At 43.1% G+C, this 22,402-nt stretch overlaps 1 protein-coding gene across 13 annotated transcripts in view; it reads left to right on the forward strand.

The window, feature by feature from the left end:
* MEF2A (myocyte enhancer factor 2A) overlaps positions 1-21,617 on the forward strand; it is a 154,679-nt gene extending 133,062 nt beyond the window's left edge. For 8 of the 13 annotated variants that reach the window (XM_040414234.1, XM_040414231.1, XM_040414224.1 and 5 more), the window contains 5 exons: positions 2,367-2,551; positions 4,717-4,740; positions 6,106-6,229; positions 9,520-9,646; positions 18,505-21,617. In XM_040414234.1, coding sequence (XP_040270168.1) covers positions 2,367-2,551; positions 4,717-4,740; positions 6,106-6,229; positions 9,520-9,646; positions 18,505-18,853 — 809 coding nt within the window. In that variant the 3' untranslated portion in view covers positions 18,854-21,617. The remainder of the gene's footprint in view (positions 1-2,366; positions 2,552-4,716; positions 4,741-6,105; positions 6,230-9,519; positions 9,647-18,504) is intronic. The other 5 variants (XM_040414236.1, XM_040414232.1, XM_040414230.1 and 2 more) reach the window with 1 other exon arrangement.
* The last annotated feature ends 785 nt before the right edge of the window (positions 21,618-22,402 follow it).

A 22,402-nucleotide genomic window follows, 5' to 3' on the forward strand; every position in this document is an offset into this window, starting at 1 on the left:
ATTGTCATCAGCCCATGTCCACGATGGGGCTTTCAATCTAGTTTTCCTACCTACTTTCCTACCAGACCAGGACCAGGTTCAAGGAAGCAAGTCAGGCTGGGTTCACACCAGCACCGGTCATGAACCAAATGACGCTAAACATCCCATTGACTATAATGGGGCCTGTTCAGTTTCCGTTTAGGATTCTACTTTTTTGCCGGTGTTTTTTTTTTGTCCTCTTTTTTTTTTTTTTTTTTTTTTGGACGGAATCTGCTTCAGAGACCTATAATTGAGACTTCACCTGTTAGTATGTTTTTGGAGTTGTGGGATAACGTCTGAGCACCCACAGGAAACCCATGCAAACCCAGAGTATACTCATCAGATCTCCTGTAATATACCCAAACAGACTGAAAGTATTTGTAGAACAATGAACCGTGTGGCGCCTGGTAATTCACCAAACCACAAAGAAAAGACTTGCAAACATCCAGAGATATAATTCCGTCACATGTAAGGGATTCTCGATCTAGCAGCTGGGACAAGGCTGGACACTCAAGATGGACAGATTTTAACTCGTCTAGCATTTTCTTGATTACCGGACCTTTTTATTATTTTTTTTGTTACTTGATTGCTGGACAGGACGCCATCCTCTACTCGTCTTTTTGGCTTTTTTTTTTTCTGTCATCTGTCGTTGCCTAGTTATATTAACCATATGCTTCATATAAATAGTGTATCCTGTATCAATGCTGTAAATCATATACTTTTAAATAATGGATTTTGGGGTTCACTAGCAATACTCATCCAAGAGAGGTCTCCTGTAGAGTAATGTCAATAGGAGCCATGCTGTGAGGTCCCCATAGTGTGGTAGACCAGCCTTCATGCAGCAGCAGTGTTCCCCAGGCTGGTGCTATTCACACAGGACTGGCATTTCTGCTGGATAATTGCCTTCTGTTATGACAGCAAACTGGGATTGAATCAGACATCATTACCGGCAGACATGACTGGCTGCAGCCCAGAGATTCTGCTCCCCAGTTGGTGCCTGATTAATTTTGAAGCTCGGTGGCAGGGAGAGAGCTGGTTTGTGACAGCAGTGTCAAGGATAATGAATAAAGTATTAGCCCCTTGCTTAAAGCAAAGATTGAAAAGGCAAAAGCATAGTGTGTCCTTAACCATCATATAAATAATCAAGAAGGGGGTGCACAATCACACAGCAAAAATCCAAAATGCTAATATTTCAAGTCAGTCTTTATATTAAGGCTATATATTCCTCTTTTCACATGGTAAAGCCTCATGCACACGGCCGTTGGGCGGCCGTGGCCGTATTGCTGCCTGCAAACGGCGGGTCAGCAGTCCACGGCCGCCAGGCGCGTGCACTACTCATCACGGATGCGGACCCATTCACTTGAATGGGTCCGCTATTTCAGAGATCCAGGACGGAGTCACGGAACACCGGAAGTACTACTACGGTGGTGTTTCTTTCCATTGTTCCGCACCGCAAATAAATATGACATGTCATATGTTTTTGCGGTGCGGACAGACCACGGACCCATTCAAGTTGAATGGGTCGAGCCCGCTGCACGGATGTTGCCCGTCCATTGGGGACCGCAATTGCTGTCCCCAATGCACGGAATGGCTGCATAACGGCCGTGGGCATGAGGCCTAAGTTGTGTGACGTGTCTCTACAGCATGACCTACTGCAGGACTCTGGTGTAGGGTTTGGACATCCCATATGCCGGCACATGCATCAGTCATATCCATCGGCTCCCATTCCTCACCTCACAGACCAAAATAGTGTCCTTCTGGCCTTTGTCGGGCTAGTGTACCTCAAAATCACTGTACTCTTCTATGCCGAGGCAACCTGCAAAAAAAACGACACATTTATTTTTTTAAATATAATCGCAAGGTGTACATTTTTTAACATGGATGTCTATTAGCAATGTATTCCGCTGCTTGCCTGTACAGTTGCATTCATCGGGACCTTCCTTTTGAGCTGTGTGTTGGGAATGTTCACCTCCGACAGAAGGTCCTGTGAGCAGAACCTGATGTATATGATGCTTTTATGAATGTTTTTCCAGTTCCATTTGAATAGTTGGTTTCTCTACATAGCTAGCATTGGCGAGTATGGCAGAGGTATATAGGGATGATAGACGCTAGAGTAAGTGAGAAAAAGGAAATCCTGTAGTTCATTCATTAAAGCAAACTAAGTTTGCATGTGTACTATAGCTTAGGCAGTGTAGCTTGAGGAGATGGATGGACGTGTTCATCCTGTGCTTTAGAACTGCTTTCTTATGGCTCACAGTCTATCAGCAGAGTTGCTGAGAACATACTAGATATATCCTGTAAACGGCTTCATGTTGTTAAATATTTCCACAATCTTCTGTCTCTTTAAGGTAATGGGTTTGTCAACCCAAGAGCTTCTCCAAGCCTTCTAGGACCATCTGGTGGCAATGGATTGGGAAAAGTCATGCCCACAAAGTCTCCACCACCTCCAGGCGGCAATTTGGGCATGAACAGTAGAAAGCCTGACTTGCGTGTAGTCATACCTCCTTCCAGCAAAGGAATGATGCCCCCTCTGGTGAGTTTCCTGCCCGTGACTGGACGTGTCAACTGCTAAAACCAGTTTCTTCCTCCACAATCCTGTATTCTGATCTATCCTATCTAAGTGGACCATAAAAAATCGTAAAACCGTGAAATACAGAAAGTAATTATGCATCTAGCTTTAGATTTCTGAACTTCTTATTATTTGGATTGTATTTATAGTTGGGAATAATAGTAATGGTGGCAACGCAAACAGTCATTTATCTTAAAGGGGTTATCTGAGATGAAAAACTGCTGACCTATCCTTGTAATAGGCCATCAATGTTAAATATGTTCAAGTCCAAATGTTGGTACCCTCACCAGTCAGCTGTTCATATTCGCTGTGGCGCCCATCCAAAGGCTGTAGACTCTTTATTGTTTGTCATGCTAATCTCCATACTATCTGGTATTGCAGATTGCCCCATTTACATGATGGGACAAAGCCGTAGTCAGCTGCAGTACTAGATACAGCTGCTACTAAAATTATGGAGCTGTGCCTGGTCAACAGCTGATTGAAGTGGGTGCCGAGAGTCAGACCCCCCCACTCATCTGATAATGATGGCCTGTCTGAAGTATAGTCCTGGATAACACATTTAAAGTTCTAGATAGGTTATCAATATCTGATTGTGGTGGTCAGATTCCTGGGACCACCTCCAATCGGCCATTGAAGAGTCTGTAGCACTGGGGTGAGAGCTGCGGGCTCTTCCTAGGCCAGTGACATCACATTCATCGGCCACGTGGCCTTTGTGCAGTTCAGGCCCTTTCCAGTCACTATACAGTGTATGGTGCTGTGAGGAAGGCGCAGATTTAATTCCATCACTATTAACTTTTTAAACAGCTAATTGACATCAGTGCCAGGCGTCGGGTGCTCACCGATCTGATATTGGTGACATATCCTGTTCCTGAAAAAACCCTTTATTGATTTAAGAAATCATCATCATCATCAATTGCCTGGAGACTTAGGCCTCATGCACACGACCGTTTTTTTTTTGCGGTCCGCAAAACGGATTTCCGTTGTTCCGTGATCCGTGACCGTTTTTTCTTCCGTGGGTCTTCCTTGATTTTTGGAGGCTCCACGGACATGAAAAGTGAAAAAAAAAAACTAAGTCAAGTTTGCATTGAAAATGATAGGAAAAACGGACACGGATCACGGACACGGATCCCGGACGCGGATGACTATCTTGTGTGCATCCGTGATTTTTCACGGACCCATTGACTTGAATGGGTCCGTGAACCATTGTCCATCAAAAAAATAGGACAGGTCATATTTTTTTCACGGACTGGAAAAACGGATCACGGACGCGGAAGCCAAACGGTGCATTTTCCGATTTTTCCACGGACCCATTGAAAGTCAATGGGTCCGCGAAAAAAAACGGAAAACGGAACAACGGCCGCGGATGCACACAACGGTCGTGTGCATGAGGCCTTAAAGGGGTTCTTCTGTCTGGACATCTGACATACGGACAGAGTAATGCCATAGTCCATATGCCATGTCCGATAGTTGACTCAAGAATGGGATCCTGGGGCACGCTGCATTGAATGGAGTGAAGGCTACGCATGCGCACTCTCTGTTCACTGTGATGGGACTTCTGGAATAGCCCAGCGTGCTCACTATTCAGAAGTCCCATAGCGGTGAAAATGAGAGGTGTGCGGCCTCGTCTCCATTCATTGCAATACATGACCGGGCCCTGTTCGAGATAGAATTCGGTCCCAGAAGTGGAATTTTATGGCACCTGTCGGACTTTTGGGGCATATTCTGGGTCAAATTTGGGGCATATTCTGGGTCTGCTGCAAAAATATGCAAAAAACCCTATAAAGTGTAGTTACTAGATGTCTCTTATCATGGGGAAAATCCTTGTTGATTCCAGTTATGGCACATGGTAAAAATGTCTGAATCAACAGCTCATCTCCACAGTCTAGTCGCAGTAGTTCTGTGATATGTTATTATAATAATCCTAGATTATAATGTAAACCGCTTACAGTCATTTATTAAAAAGTTCTAGAGTACAGTTTGATGGACAGGTCAGTACCAGGTCAGTCATCTAGTGCCCGGCCTTATTGCCTTGTCCTGTCTGTCCCATCAAGTGGAAAATAGACTTCTAAGCTCACGTTCACACGCACACAATATCCTCTATAATAATACTTTTCCTCATTTACATACAGACAGAAGAAGATGAATTAGACTTGGTGAGTTCATGCTTGGTGGAAATGTATATTCTCTGTCACTTATGTTCCCTTTGACATGAAGCTTGGGGGGTAGGAGGGAGCGGTTAGTGAATTATAGCACCAGACGGGTTATTTCCTGCAGAAGAATGGCTTTTATTCCGCCTATGTTCAAAGGGAACAGTGCATGTGATTTTCACATTGTGTTTTGTGAATGGAAGAAGCACGGATCACATGAATGTACATAAGACAATACACCGTCACCCCCACCATATCACTGTCTGCTTCCTTCAGCCTGGTAGGAGTGCTGCACTGTGTTGTCTTCCTCTTTCAGTGAGATTACATCATCCTTGGTGAGGTCATTTCTTGACAGGGCTGTGAATGATCTCATCTTCCTCAGGAGAGCTGAAGCACAAGTCTGCCTCTATACGGACAGCAGCGGGCCCCACAGAGGAGCCCATCACAGTGCTCCCCACGCCTATTTACAGGCTGATTTACTGTCGGAGCCACCCCTCGATGCCAGTGCCAGGGTTCTGAGTGTTAATTCATATCTCATTGAAAGGAGTACATGGCAACAATGACCCAGTTTCTGCTTATTACTGGGAGGCGTTGACATCTTCTAATTATCTGATTTAATGAGTTACATTGGCTTAACTAGTAGTTTCCAAAATATGAAGTATTTGCAATTTACAAATCTTTATATTTCTAGCACTGGTGTGGCCTAGCCAGGGCTGGTCAATAGATTATCACCCACACACCACAGCCTGCTATGGTGCATGTACATCTGTGCCCATCACATATGAGGTATGGTCAGGGGCATAGCTAAAGGCTCATGGTGCAAGGGATGCACATTGCCTTTGTGCTGCCTTAGGCAAAATTGAAACGGCACCCCCATGCCAAATTCTTGATCTAACCCCTTCCCTCCAGCCAGAGGTATAACTTCACCAGCATGCAGTTTCTGTAATACCGATGTCTTCTTATGGCACTCTGCACCCCTATAGCTACGCCCCTGGGTATGGTGCCTGCATGATGTTTTTCTCCTTTTCCACCACAATATGGAATTAGATGGAACTTGCAGCAAATGTACATTATGTTTGGATCACTGCCTGCTTCGTTCTTTACTTCATCATTCTATCATATTTTAGTGTTTTTTGTTCTTTTTTTTTTTTTGGTTTGCTGCAACAAAGATGTTCAATATGCATTACAGCACTGCCCTCTGTTGGTCATAGCATGCAATAACAATGCCAGTAACCATTCATTTATAGGTACAAATAATTCATATTTTATTTCCTCTTCGTACATTTTTGTTTCCACTATGGAAGTTTTTTATTACATTTTGCATTAAATAAATTGAATTTATTTCAATGATTTTTTTTGTTTTGTCCACAGAATACCCAAAGGATAAGTAGTTCCCAGTCGCAGCCTCTTGCTACTCCAGTCGTTTCTGTGACTACTCCGAGTTTGGCCACACAGGGCCTGGTGTACTCTGCCATGCCAACTACCTACAATACTGGTACGTATACTAGCTCCATCTTCCTTCTGTTTCCCTTTCTGAACTGTATATAGCTTACCTTGTCAACCTCAGTCTGAAGGGATGCCAGTCTGGATTTTTCAAAAGCCCACAAAGAGATAAGCAGGAGTTGATTAGGCAAGTTTTAACATCTGCGCTTTCCCTTTACGCTATTGAGATCCGTCATAGGATCTCAATATATTGGGGGGGGGGAACGCTTCCGTTTTGTCCCTATTCATTGTTAATGGGGACAAAACTGAACTGAATGAAACGGAATGCTCCAGAATACATTCCGTTCCGTTTGGCTGCATCCCTATTGCAGACAGAATAACTGTGCAAGCAGCGTTTTTCTGTCCGCGATGTGGTGCGGAGCAAGACAGATCTGTCATGACACACAATGTAAGTGGCAGATCCGTTTTCTCGGACATAAAAGAAAACAGATCAGTCCCCTGTTGACTTACATTGGTTTTAGAGATGGATCCGTCATGGCTTTTTTTTTTACAGATAATACAACCGTATCCGTTTATAACTGATGCAGACGGTTGTATTTTTATGACAAAAGCGTTTTTGCTGATCCATGACGGTGTGAAAGTAGCCTTAGGCAAGTTTTATATCTGCGGCTGTCTTGTCTGACATAGAACAGTCTGCCAGAGTTCTCCCGATCAGATACTGCCACCTGCACACCAGAGCGCATTTACTATAATGGGGTCCAGCAGAGATCTGGATGCTACCCGGCAAAAATGGTGGGAATTGCTCCATGCAGCGTTTTTTTCTGTCTGATTTCCGCCATTCTAAACCAGAATATCTTGAAGGAAAGGACAGCCACATGTGTAAGATAACATTTAGGTGAAGTGTCCTTAGCATTACTGCTACTCGCACTTTGTATCCCACACCTTTGCAGGCATTTTTAAATTCTTCCAGTAAATCTAAAATGAAAGTGACACCATGTTGCTGTAGATCTTTAATTAAAAATGTGTTTTGCTTCTGCAGCTCTCTATGGAGACAGCAAACACAGTGTAACTCTGCCGTCTTGCATTCTCATACTTCCCATTTGGCCCCTACTTTTTACTAACGTTTGGTAGATTAGCCAGAGGTAGAGGACAGATAGAAGGAAAAATAACAGCAGATTTAGTCTGTACGAAGCAATTCACACAGAGTTTTTTGGCACGTTTCCGCCTCTGTCAGCTCCAAAAAAAAACCGCCTCAAAACAGCCTACTAATTATTTCAATGGCAAACAGTACTTTCTTTTTTTCCTACATGCCCTGGATTTGAATTTTTATATATATATTTTTTGAATATTTTTAAGAGGTTCCCTAGGAAACTTTAACAAGCAATCATTAGATTGCTACTCCCATAGCATTGGAGTGTATGAGGATTACACTTTTCCTATGGAGCCCTGCCACATTTGACCACAGCATCTGAGGAGTTTAATGTATGGCAAAACATTACAAAGATTGGTGCACCACAATGGTAAATGCAATTGACAATACAGTTGCAAGAAAAAGTATGTGAACCCTTTGGAATTATATGGATTTCTGCACAAATTGGTCATAAAATCTTCATCTAAGTCACAACAATAAACAATCACTGTCTGCTTAAACTAATAACACACAAATAATTAAATGTTACCATGTTTTTATTGCACACCATGTAAACATTCACAGTGCAGGTGGAAAATGTATGTGAACCCCTAGACTAAAGACATCTCCAAGAGCTAATTGGAGTGAGGTGTCAGCCAACTGGAGTCCAATCAATGAGATGAGATTGGAGGTGTTGGTTACAGCTGCCCTGCCCTATAAAAAAACACACACCAGTAATGGGTTTGCTTTTCACAAGGAGCATTGCCTGATGAGAATGATGCCTCGCACAAAAGAGCTCTCAGAAGACCTACGATTAAGAATTGTTGACTTGCATAAAGCTGGAAAGGGTTATAAAAGTATCTCCAAAAGCCTTGCTGTTAATCAGTCCACGGTAAGACAAATTGTCTATACATGGAGAAAGTTCAACACTGCTGCTACTCTCCCTAGGAGTGGCCGTCCTGTAAAGATGACTGCAAGAGCACAGCGCAGACTGCTCAATGAGGTGAAGAAGAATCCTAGAGTGTCAGCTAAAGACTTACAAAAGTCTCTGGCATATGCTAACATCCCTGTTAGCGAATCAACGATACGTAAAACACTAAACAAGAATGGATTTCATGGGAGGATACCACAGAGAAAGCCACTGCTGTCCAAAAAAAACATTGCTGCACATTTACAGTTTGCAGAAGAGCACCTGGATGTTCCACAGCAGTACTGGCAAAATATTCTGTAGACAGATGAAACCAAAGTTGAGTTGTTTGGAAGAAACACACAACACTATGTGTGGAGAAAAAGAGGCACAGCACACCAACATCAAAACCTCATCCCAACTGTGAAGTATGGTGGTGGGGGCATCATGGTTTGGGGCTGCTTTGCTGCGTCAAGGCCTGGGCGAATTGCTATCATCGAAGGAAAAATGAATTCCCAAATTTATCAAGACATTTTGCAGGAGAACTTAAGGCCATGTGTCCACCAGCTGAAGCTCAACAGAAGATGGGTGTTGCAACAGGACAACGACCCAAAGCATAGAAGTAAATCAACAACAGAATGGCTTAAACAGAAGAAAATATGCCTTCTGGAGTGACCATTTGTTATTACCAAAGGGGAGCCGGTCACTGCCGCAGTCAGAGGTTGGCTGCGGTGCCATCGATGGAGCCCAGCAGAACATTACAGGCCTGCAGGAGAAAGAGCGGGCAGCTAGAAAGCAAGTAAGTCATCTTCCCTTTTCAAGTCTGGCAGAATTGGGAGGTTTGCCAAATCTCTCTTCATTTTTGCACAAACTCTTTAAGGCTGCTGAAAGAACCAATCTCACAAAGACAATAGTATGGGCAGCACGGTGGCTCAGTGGTTAGCACTGGTGCCTTGTAGCTCTGGGTTCAAATCCAACCAAGGACAACATCTGCACGGAGTTTGTATGTTCTCCTCGTGTTTGCGTGGGTCTCCTCTGGGTACTCTGATTTCCTTCCTTATTCTAAAGATATAATGATGGGGAAGTGATTGATGATAATGTCTGTAAAGCGTTGCAGAACATATTGGCGCTATATAGGTTAGACAAATAGTCTTAATAAGTAATAATTGGTGTGTGTTGCCATAGTGTGTACGCTGGCCCCTCCTTGGTACTTCTGCCCTCCTTTAGGGCAGAATGAGATACATGTAAACCAGTATAACGCTTTGTCTGGGATGTTAGTAGCTGACTGTGCTCTTCTTTGTTACAGATTACTCTCTCACCAGTGCGGACCTGTCTATTCTTCAAGGGTTTAACTCCCCAGGAATGCTGCCTATAGGACAAATGTCTGCCTGGCAGCAGCATCACTTAGGACAAGCAGCCCTCAGCTCTCTTGTGTGAGTGGTCATTCATAAAACATATTCAATGCTGGAAATATTCAGTCACATATAGCTATTCACCATGTGCAATGTATTAAAGAAGATCCGCCAGATGATCAATCTACCAGCAGCCATTAGTCTAATTTTCCATATTGGCATGTACACTGAAGCTGTGAATGCATGTCATTTCACTAGGGATAGGGAGTAGCTTCTAGGGAAAATAGGATTGTTCAGGTTCAGCCTTTTCTGTACCCAATTTCCTCTGGCAGGAGACATTTGGGACCTCTGGACAGTGCCTTGGAGGCATCAGATAACTGGTAGACCACATTCAACTCTGTACAATTCTCTTAGAAAAATCTTGTGCCAAGTTAAGGTGAACTGAGCAGGCAGTTATTGGGAAGGAAGGGATCCTACCCGATACGTGCCTGCTCATCAGTGGAGTGCATTTATACACAGCAATCGCCTCCACTGTGTGGGAATGGCTACTGCTGATTCATTGTTTCTGGACAGCAGATCCCTGTTTAGACAGCATGATTTAATGCCCAGAAGCAATGACTTATAGTACGTGTCCACATATACAATTTCACCCGATAAAGGAGCAGTTTACTCATTCATCGGGTGATGTGCTGCACCTTTACCCATGCATTTGTACTAACGTTCATTCCCTATAATCAGCCAGTCATCTGGTCACTGAGAAAGGGGGAAGAAAGAAAGCTGTGCAAATGTTTATGTAGAAGTAGAGCTGCCTGACACCAGAGTTGCCATTGCGACATTTTGGAACTTTTCTTGGTGAAAATCTATTAGTAAGCTGCACCCACTTTTATTTGAAGCAGATTAAAACACCTTTACCCCTGCTGAACAACCATTTTAAGTTGCAGAGAACTATTGATGCCAGATACAGTGGATCTAAAGTCTACACACCCCTGTTAAAATGTCAGGTTTCTGTGCTGTAATAAAATGAGACAAAGATAAATAATTTCAGAACTTTTTCCACCTTTAATGTGACCTATAAACTGTACCACTCAATTAAAAAACAAACTGAAATCTTTTAGGTGGAGGGAATAAAACAAAAAAAACCTAAAATAGTGTGGTTGCATAAGTGTGCACACCCTCATACTGTAGAACATAGAACTGATGTAGCGGTGTTCAGAATTAAGCAATCACATTCAAAATCATGTTAAATAGGAGTCAGCATACACCTGCCATTATTTTAAAGTGCCTCTGAATAACCCCAAATAAAGTTCAGCTGATCTAGTTGGTCTTTCCAGAAATTTTCTTAGTCGCATCCCACAGCAAAAGCCATGGTCCACAGAGAGCTTCCAAAGCTTCAGAGGGATCTCATTGTTAAAAGGTATCAGTCAGGAGAAGGGTACAAAAGAATTGCCAAGGCATTAGATATACCATGGAACACAGTGAAGACAGTCATCATCAAGTTGAGAAAATATGGCACAACAGTGACATTACCTAGAACTGGACGTCCCTCCAAAATTGATGAAAAGACGAGAAGAAAACTGGTCTGGGAGGCTACCAAGAGGCCTACAGCAACATTAAAGGAGCTGCAGGAATATCTGGCAAGTACTGGCTGTGTGGTACATGTGACAACAATCTCCCGTATTCTTCTATGTCTGGGCTATGGGGTAGAGTGGCAAGACGAAAGCCTTTTTTTACGAAGAAAAACATCCAAGCCAGGCTACATTTTGCAAAAACACATCTGAAGTCTCCCAAAAGCATGTGGGAAAAGGTGTTCTGGTCTGATGAAACCAATGTTGAACTTTTTGGCCAGAATTCCAAAAGATATGTTTGCCGCAAAAACAACACTGCACATCACCAAAAGAACACCATACCCACAGTGAAGCATGGTGGTGGCAGCATCATGCCAAGGGGCTGTTTTTCTTCAGCTGGAACTGGGGCCTTAGTGAAGCTAGAGGGAATTATGAACAGTTCCAAATAGAAGTCAATATTGGCACAAAACCTTAAGGCTTCTGCTAGAAAGCTGAACATGAAGAGGAACTTCATCTTTCAGCATGACAACGACCCAAAGCATACATCCATATCAACAAAGGAATGGCTTCACCAGAAGAAGATTAAAGTTTTGGAATGGCCCAGCCAAAGCCCAGACCTGAATCCGATTGAAAATCTGTGGGGTGATCTGAAGAGGGCTGTGCACAGGAGATGCCCTCGCAATCTGACAGATTTGGAGTGTTTTTGCAAAGAAGAGTGAGCAAATCTTGCCAAGTAAAAATGTGCCATGCTGATGGACTCATACCCAAAAAGACTGAGTGCTGTAATAACATCAAAAGGTGCTTCAACAAAGTATTAGTTTAAGGGTGTGCACACTTATGCAACCATATTATTTTATTTTTATATTTTTTCTTCCCTCGACGTAAAAGATTTTCAGTTTGTTTTTCAATTGAGTTGTACAGTTTATAGGTCACATTAAAGGTGGAAAAAGTTCTGAAATGATTTATCGTTCTAATTTTTTTACATCACAGAAACCTGACATTTTAACAGGGGTGTGTAGACTTTTTATATCCACTGTATATCTACCTTCCCCATTATATTAATGGGTAATGACTAGGGACGAGCGAACCCAAACTTCACCGGGTTCGGTGTTTGGGTGGGTTTATGCAGGACTTTGTTTTCCGTCCTGCATAACGGAAACCAGACGGATCCGTTATGCTTGGCCATAGACTTCTATTATGACGGATCAAAACGGAATGCCTCTTTAAAGAGGATCTTTCACCGATCCTGACATTGTGAACTAAGTATCATGACATATACAGGGATCTCACTGCACTTACTATTATCCCTGGGCGCCGCTCAGGGATGGACTGGGACAATAAAGTGGCCCTGGACTTCAGCCAGACCGGCCCACTTTATTTTTCCCAAACACACTCAAAAAAAAACATAAGTAAAAACATTCCACTGTAAGTATAAACAGGTTTTTTATTTTTACTCTTAATTTAGAAAAAAAAATCCCCCTCCATAATGGTGCCATCCACAGATCCCCCCCATAAGTGTCATCCACAGACCCCCCCCCCCATAAGTGTCATCCACAGACCCCCCCCATAACAGTGCCATCCACGGATCCCCCTCCCTATAACAGTGCCGTCACTGTTAATAAATCGGTATCCTGCAGGCTGCAGACAGTAACTTTAATTTTAACACAGCGCTCATCTCTTTACTACCTTACATTCAGCTCCCTCCAGCCTCCAGTAACAAGTGCGGGCGGCAGCGCTCACTCACTGTCGTCACGCGCCTGCGCCGCCTAGTGGGAGGAGCAGGCGTGTGACGTCAGTGAGTGAGCGCCGCCCCCACACTGCCTGCTGTTACTGGAGCTGAGTCAGTGTAAGATAGTAAAGAGATGAGCGCTGATTTTAAAGTTAACACACTGACAGCAAAAAAATTAAAATGGCTCGGGACCGGCCGGGCCCCCCCGGGGTCCGGGCCCCTTACTGGGGTATCGGCTTCACCCCCCTGATGGCGGCCCTGGCCGGCCCATAATTCGATCGGCCCACCGGGATTCTCCCGGTACTCCCGATGGCCAGTCCATCGCTGGCGCCGCTCCGTTCTCACGTTATGTCCTCCGGTATGTTCGGGGACTTGGTTATAGTAGGCGGAGTCTGCCCTTGTTCTGCTGGGCGTCTCCTTCTCCTAGGCTGTAGCGCTGGCCAATCGCAGCACTCAGCTCATAGCCTGGGAGAAAAAAACCTCCCAGGCTGTGAGCTCTGCGCTGCGATTGGCCAGCGCTACAGCCTAGGAGAAGGAGACGCCCAGCAGAACAAGGGCAGACTCCGCCTACTATAACCAAGTCCCCTAAGTCTCCGCCTACTATAACCAAGTCCCCGAACATACCGGAGGACATAACGGGAGAACGGAGCGGCGCCCAGGGATAATAGTAAGTGCAGTGAGATCCCTGGGTGTCGCTGTATATGTCATGATACTTAGTTCACAATGTCAGGATCGGTGAAAGGTCCTCTTTAACCACCTCCGGACCGCCTAACGCAGGATCGCGTTCCGGAGGTGGCAGCGCTGCGCACAGTCACGCATATACGCGTCATCTCGCGAGACGCGAGACTTCCTGTGAACGCGCGCACACAGGCGCGCGCGCTCACAGGAACGGAAGGTAAGAGAGTTGATCTCCAGCCTGCCAGCGGCGATCGTTCGCTGGCAGGCTGGAGATGTGTTTTTTTTAACCCCTAACAGGTATATTAGACGCTGTTTTGATAACAGCGTCTAATATACCTGCTACCTGGTCCTCTGGTGGTCCCCTTTGTTTGGATCGACCACCAGAGGACACAGGTAGCTCAGTAAAGTAGCACCAAGCACCACTACACTACACTACACCCCCCCCCCCCCCCGTCACTTATTAGCCCCTGATCACCCCATATAGACTCCCTGATCACCCCCCTGTCATTGATTACCCCCCTGTCATTGATCAACCCCCTGTAAAGCTCCATTCAGACGTCCGCATGATTTTTACGGATCCACTGATAGATGGATCGGATCCGCAAAACGCATCCGGACGTCTGAATGAAGCCTTACAGGGGCATGATCAATGACTGTGGTGATCACCCCCCTGTCATTGATTACCCCCCTGTAAAGCTCCATTCAGATGTCCGCATGATTTTTACGGATGCACTGATAGATGGATCGGATCCGCAAAACGCATCCGGACGTCTGAATGAAGCCTTACAGGGGCATGATCAATGACTGTGGTGATCACCCCATATAGACTCCCTGATCACCCCCCTGTCATTGATTACCCCCCTGTCATTGATTACCCCCCTGTAAAGCTCCATTCAGATGTCCGCATGATTTTTACGGATGCACTGATAGATGGATCGGATCCGCAAAACGCATCCGGACGTCTGAATGAAGCCTTACAGGGGCATGATCAATGACTGTGGTGATCACCCCATATAGACTCCCTGATTACCCCCCTGTCATTGATTACCCCCCTGTAAAGCTCCATTCAGATGTCCGCATGATTTTTACGGATGCACTGATAGATGGATCGGATCCGCAAAACGCATCCGGACGTCTGAATGAAGCCTTACACGGGCGTGATCAATGACTGTGGTTATCACCCCATATAGACTCCCTGATCACCCCCCTGTCATTGATCACCCCCCTGTCATTGATCACCCCCCTGTCATTGATCACCCCCCTGTCATTGATCACCCCCCTGTCATTGCTCACCCCTCTGTAAGGCTCCATTCAGATATTTTTTTGGCCCAAGTTAGCGGAATTTTTTTTTTTTTTTCTTACAAAGTCTCATATTCCACTAACTTGTGTCAAAAAATAAAATCTCACATGAACTCACCATACCCCTCACGGAATCCAAATGCGTAAAATTTTTTAGACATTTATATTCCAGACTTCTTCTCACGCTTTAGGGCCCCTAGAATGCCAGGGCAGTATAAATACCCCACATGTGACCCCATTTCGGAAAGAAGACACCCCCAGGTATTCCGTGAGGGGCATATTGAGTCCATGAAAGATTGAAATTTTTGTCCCAAGTTAGCGGAACGGGAGACTTTGTGAGAAAAAAATTAAAAATATCAATTTCCGCTAACTTGTGCCAAAAAAAAAAAATTTCTATGAACTCGCCATGCCCCTCATTGAATACCTTGGGGTGTCTTCTTTCCAAAATGGGGTCACATTTGGGGTATTTATACTGCCCTGGCATTCTAGGGGCCCCAAAGCGTGAGAAGAAGTCTGGTATCCAAATGTCTAAAAATGCCCTCCTAAAAGGAATTTGGGCACCTTTGCGCATCTAGGCTGCAAAAAAGTGTCACACATCTGGTATCGCCGTACTCAGGAGAAGTTGGGGAATGTGTTTTGGGGTGTCATTTTACATATACCCATGCTGGGTGAGATAAATATCTTGGTCAAATGCCAACTTTGTATAAAAAAATGGGAAAAGTTGTCTTTTGCCAAGATATTTCTCTCACCCAGCATGGGTATATGTAAAATGACACCCCAAAACACATTCCCCAACTTCTCCTGAATACGGCGATACCACATGTGTGACACTTTTTTGCAGCCTAGGTGGGCAAAGGGGCCCATATTCCAAAGAGCACCTTTAGGATTTCACAGGTCATTTACCTACTTACCACACATTAGGGCCCCTGGAAAATGCCAGGGCAGTATAACTACCCCACAAGTGACCCCATTTTGGAAAGAAGACACCCCAAGGTATTCCGTGAGGGGCATGGCGAGTTCCTAGAATTTTTTATTTTTTGTCACAAGTTAGTGGAAAATGCTTATTTTTTTTTTTTTTTTTTTTTCATACAAAGTCTCATATTCCACTAACTTGTGACAAAAAATAAAAACTTCCATGAACTCACTATGCCCATCAGCGAATACCTTGGGGTCTCTTCTTTCCAAAATGGGGTCACTTGTGGGGTAGTTATACTGCCCTGGCATTCTAGGGGCCCAAATGTGTGGTAAGGAGTTTGAAATCAAATTCTGTAAAAAATGACCTGTGAAATCCGAAAGGTGCTCTTTTGAATATGGGCCCCTTTGCCCACCTCGGCTGCAAAAAAGTGTCACACATCTGGTATCTCCGTAATCGGGAGAAGTTGGGGAATGTGTTTTGGGGTGTCATTTTACATATACCCATGCTGGGTGAGAGAAATATCTTGGCAAAAGACAACTTTTCCCATTTTTTTATACAAAGTTGGCATTTGACCAAGATATTTATCTCACCCAGCATGGGTATATGTAAAAAGACACCCCAAAACACATTCCTCAACTTCTCCTGAATACAGAGATACCAGATGTGTGACACTTTTTTGCAGCCTAGGTGGGCAAAGGGGCCCACATTCCAAAGAGCACCTTTCGGATTTCACAGGTCATTTACCTACTTACCACACATTTGGGCCCCTAGAATGCCAGGGCAGTATAACTACCCCACAAGTGACCCCATTTTGGAAAGAAGAGACCCCAAGGTATTCGCTGATGGGCATAGTGAGTTCATGGAAGTTTTTATTTTTTGTCACAAGTTTGTGGAATATGAGACTTTGTATGAAAAAAAAAAAAAAAAAATCATCATTTTCCACTAACTTGTGACAAAAAATAAAAAATTCTAGGAACTCGCCATGCCCCTCACGGAATACCTTGGGGTGTCTTCTTTCCAAAATGGGGTCACTTGTGGGGTAGTTATACTGCCCTGGTATTCTAGGGGCCCAAATGTGTGGTAAGGAGTTTGAAATCAAATTCAGTAAAAAATGACCTGTGAAATCCGAAAGGTGCTCTTTGGAATATGGGCCCCTTTGCCCACCTAGGCTGCAAAAAAGTGTCACACATCTGGTATCCCCGTACTCAGGAGAAGTTGAGGAATGTGTTTTGGGGTGTCTTTTTACATATACCCATGCTGGGTGAGATAAATATCTTGGTCAAATGACAACTTTGTATAAAAAAATGGGAAAAGTTGTCTTTTGCCAAGATATTTCTCTCACCCAGCATGGGTATATATAAAATGACACCCCAAAACACATTCCCCACCTTCTCCTGAGTACGGAGATACCAGATGTGTGACACTTTTTTGCAGCCTAGGTGGGCAAAGGGGCCCATATTCCAAAGAGCACCTTTCGGATTTCACAGGTCATTTTTTACTGAATTTGATTTCAAACTCCTTACCACACATTTGGGCCCCTAGAATGCCAGGGCAGTATAACTACCCCACAAGTGACCCCATTTTGGAAAGAAGAGACCCCAAGGTATTCGCTGATGGGCATAGTGAGTTCATAGAACTTTTTATTTTTTGTCACAAGTTAGTGGAATATGAGACTTTGTAAGAAAAAAAAAAAAAAAAAAAAATCATCATTTTCCGCTAACTTGTGACAAAAAATAAAAAGTTCTATGAACTCACTATGCCCATCAGCGAATACCTTAGGGTGTCTACTTTCAGAAATAGGGTCATTTGTGGGGTGTTTGTACTGTCTGGGCATTGTAGAACCTCAGGAAACATGACAGGTGCTCAGAAAGTCAGAGCTGCTTCAAAAAGCGGAAATTCACATTTTTATACCATAGTTTGTAAACGCTATAACTTTTACCCAAACCATTTTTTTTTACCCAAACATTTTTTTTTTATCAAAGACATGTAGAACTATAAATTTAGAGCAAAATTTCTATATGGATGTCGTTTTTTTTTGCAAAATTTTACAACTGAAAGTGAAAAATGTCATTTTTTTGCAAAAAAATCGTTAAATTTCGATTAATAACAAAAAAAGTAAAAATGTCAGCAGCAATGAAATACCACCAAATGAAAGCTCTATTAGTGAGAAGAAAAGGAGGTAAAATTCATTTGGGTGGTAAGTTGCATGACCGAGCAATAAACGGTGAAAGTAGTGTAGGTCAGAAGTGTAAAAAGTGGCCTGGTCTTTCAGGGTGTTTAAGCACTGGGGGCTGAGGTGGTTAAAGGCTTCCGTTTTGCATTCAGTCTACGAATTCCATTTTACTAACCCACTCGGAACTCCGAACCCGGTGAAGTTCTGGCTCGTTTATCCCTGGTAATGACTATATAGTAGTCATTAGGTATACCACATATAGGCTCAGCCTGAGCACAGCATTGCTGTATTTTTTTTTTTTGTTGAGATGGACACATAGGCACACATAATACACTAAGACTGAAATAATATGAATGGAGCCAAGTTGGATCTTTGTGGCACACCTACTGTTTCCACCAGGACCGTTTGTTGGAGTAGCACAAAATAACATCTGCGAAAAGTAGTGCAGACTAGTGAGCTGTAGTGGTTGTCATGACCTTTATATTACATATACAGTACTAGTGTATGACTGTCCTATTAAGCTCCTTGTGGCCTGTTTGTTGGCGGTTTAAGTGACTGGTCTCTGTATTCTCTCCACAGGGCGGGTGGGCAATTATCTCAGGGTTCAAACTTATCCATAAGTACCAACCAAAATGTCAACATAAAGTCAGAGCCAATATCCCCTCCCCGTGACAGGGTCACATCATCTGGATTCACTCATCAACAGCAGCAGCAGCAGCATCATCATCATCAACACCAAGCCCGTCCAGAAATGGGGCGATCACCTGTGGACAGCCTAAGCAGCTCCAGCAGCTCCTACGATGGAAGTGACCGAGAGGATGTCCGGAATGATTTCCACTCCCCTGTCGGTATGGGACGGAATTCCAATAATGATGACAGGGACAGTCCCTCCATGAAGCGCATGAGAATGGATGCCTGGGTGACATAGAGACCACTTCCCCCTCTTCAGTGGCAAAGTCCCCAGCATATCACAAAACTTTTCCAGAGGATGCAAAACCCTTATATATAAGCAAATCTATATATAAACGTATAGAGAGAAAGAAGTATGTCACACACGCACAAGGGCCATCTTTTGTGTGTTTCTGTGAGCTCGCTTGTGTTTGTCACAAATCAATCAGGTACCTGCTGCAATGACTGTACACAGACCTACAACTTTATCTGGCAACGTGGCACGTGGCGTGTGAAAAAGAACTTCCTTTTCTGGAGGAAAAAAATAAAACCTTGTGTGTCTAGTACTGTACCAGATTCAGACTGCAATAGTAAAGGGGTGTTAGGGTTGGGGGTAGTGAGCTGCTTCTCCCTCTAGTGCAGTGCCGTGTTGTAAGACCCTTTACCACCTCAGCCGACTCTCTCTTATATAATGGGGTCCTGAGGAAACAAAAGAATAGCAAGGCAGTTTGTGTGTTTGGCACAGATGAGTTAAAGACGTGGCTTTGTAGCAGGAATGAAAGCAGGAAACTAAAGAAAGCAATACTGTATATGACAATGTTTTACCCCTCACAACCATGCCTAGATCCCCTCACAAATGGAGAACATGAAGGGCTTAAGCCACACAATCTATTTTTGCACGTGCAACACAAAAAAAAAAAATGTACAAGGGAAGAAAATGGGGGTTCAGCTTCTAAAGTGTGTGACTTACCGGATAAATGAATATGGGGGGGGAGGGGCAAGCATGAGAATTTTTATTATTATTTTTTATTTTTTAAAGATCTATACGCCTGCAGGAGGCATTAAAAAGTAATATATTAAGTTATAATTGGGATATGTTTCAGAGCATTTCTTTTTACATTCATACCTTGAAGAACAGATAGATAAGTGATTTTAGCTTGTGTATATTTTATATTATTAAGGAAAAAGAATAAATCAATACCCTTATGAATTAATGACTATATATAAAGTTCTATACTTTTGAATATGTTCCGCAATGAATTATTTATATAAACCAAAGCTGTATGTTTGAGCTTCTTTTGTAGGCGGTAGCTCTAAATGGTTATTTCATGATTTTTATAGTTATTTTGTGTTTTTGAGGTTTTTTTTTTTTTTTTGCTTTTACTGGTAAAACTAAAAGTAAAACTAAGATAAATAATAATGCAACGACTACAGAGAGAGAAACAAGCCATGCTATACTTATATACTTGTATGTGTAAATTAAACTTTGAGCCAAACTTGTTATTTGTATATAGCATCCTAAATATTCACCACAGGGTGTAAGTACCAATGTATTGTATGTTCACCAAATGAAATCTTTAACAATCGGACTGCTGCCAACTTGAACAGAAAAAGGCAATATCCTAGTAGAAGAGTATTCAATGTGTAATGTACAGTTTTGTCAGATATGCTGTATTCCCCTTTGGGTATTAATTGCTAGTACTGTTACTGCACAGCTCCAGTCTTTTTGGAGAGTTGTATAAGATTTTGTTTTTGTGCGATTCACAGTGGTGTGGTTTATTATATATATTTTTTTTATCTAAATGAGTTCACAGATGCTCCATATGCAGCAATGTGGCAAATAATCATAGGGATCAAGTCCTAGAGAATGGCGTAACTGTATAATTCTACCTTATTCAGCAATGTTTAATTGGGTAATGGGAGGGTGCACAGGATCTTGTAATCTGAAGGGGGTGGGCAATAGCAGAAGACAGGACGACATAGCACAGGGGGCATTTCACAACTTGGTTACATAGAACATTAAGGGGGGTTGTCCAGGATTAGACAAAAATAGCTGCTTTATTGCAAAGACGGCGTGGCATCGGTCTGTAAGTTATTTGTGGAATGAACAGGGTGTGGCACTCTGTTTGCAGCTCCTTTAAAGGGGGTTTCCAGGTATTCATGAGGATGACCTATTCTCAGGATAGGTCATCATTATCAGGGGGGGGCTAAGTCCTGGCACCCTCACCGTTCCAACTGTTACAGGGAGCCGCCATGCTCCCCAGAGGTCTATTGAGCACAGCTGGCTCCTGGCAGCTCTCCAAGCAGTGTTGTACATTGTATAGCGGCTGTGCTTGGTATCGAAACTCACTGCATTCACTGCAATGTAGAGGAGTTGCAACTTAGGCCATGTGACCGTTTACGGTGTCGCCACATGACCTAGTAAGAGGCCGCAGGGGTTGGGATTGGATCAATATAAATTGCTGGGTAACCCCTTTAATCCCTAAAGTGTGGTTTCCTACAGTTTGTTTTTTCAAAAGTGCTGCATCATTTTATTTTTTAAGCAAAAACACGATAGTCAGATGCCGGCAGTAGTTGGGATAGGTTGACATGTGTGCTAAATGGGTTTCCAGTAAAATGGCAGCTTTTGGCCAGACGCTTATGCCGCAAAGAGGACAGATCCTATTCTAGTCAATAAGATCCGGCAGTGAACAGCAAAGGTCCCATGCGGTGAACTCTGGCAGGCTGTTCTTTGTCGGAACAGCTGGCTGGATCCATTTAACAGACATGTAAACACTGCCTTTTTTGTAGTGTCGTTTTAAGACTTTCTTAGCAATTTTAAAATCGTAGCATGCACTATACAGGTCTGGTTTTTTTTCCAGACATTTTCCCATAGACTTTATTATAGAAAAAAAGTTGGGGGAAAAAAAAAAATTGAAGGTCATGGTATTTTTACAAGCCATATATACGTCAAGTAGCATAATAAAAGCCATAGTCATCTAGTGTGAATAAAGCGTGTGCTGCAGGTTATTTCTATGGAGAAGGAAAAACTTATAAAAGGTTATTTCTCTCTCCTGCTATGATTTAAGATTTTTTTTTTTTAAATGGTTCACCGTCCATCTTCTGTACTGTAGATGGCAAACGGAAGATATAACTTCTTATATTATTCGGAAGAACTTTCAAGTATTTACCATGGCTGTGATGTCATGTGCTTACTAAGAACATTTCCCCCTAATCAAAAAATTACCTGCAAATCTACTTGTAGCTTTCTATAGATCCACACTGGTAAATGCGCAAGAAATCTCCCAGTGATTCTCATCCCAGTAGTAATTACTGAAAAAAACTGTTTATGTTGATTAGTAGAGATGAGCGAATTTCCGCTTATGAAATTCGTTCACACTTCGTTTGGTGGTAAAAGGTGAATTGCGTTATGGATTCTGTTACCAAGGACCATAACACAATTCTATGATGGAATGCCTTTAGAGGCATTCCATTATTCATTCCGTCATACTAGAAGTTTATGGGCTGCAAAACGGATCCGTCCCATTTCCGTTATGCAGGGGAGTCCGGGATGGATCCGTTTTGCAGGCCATAGACTTCTATTATGACGGAATGAATAACGGAATGCCTCTAAAGGCATTCCGTCATAGAATTGCGTTATGGATTCCGTTATCACCTTTTACCACCAAACGAAGTGTGAACGAATTTCAAAATATGAAATTCGCTCATCTCTGTTGATTAGCTCTAAACCTAAAATGTTTTTAACTATTATAGTTTCCTTTTAAAATGAACAACTAATAATTGTTCACACAGACTTGGCTTTCATGCA

This window comes from Bufo bufo, chromosome 1 (assembly GCF_905171765.1).
Source record: "Bufo bufo chromosome 1, aBufBuf1.1, whole genome shotgun sequence".
NCBI lineage: Eukaryota > Metazoa > Chordata > Amphibia > Anura > Bufonidae > Bufo > Bufo bufo.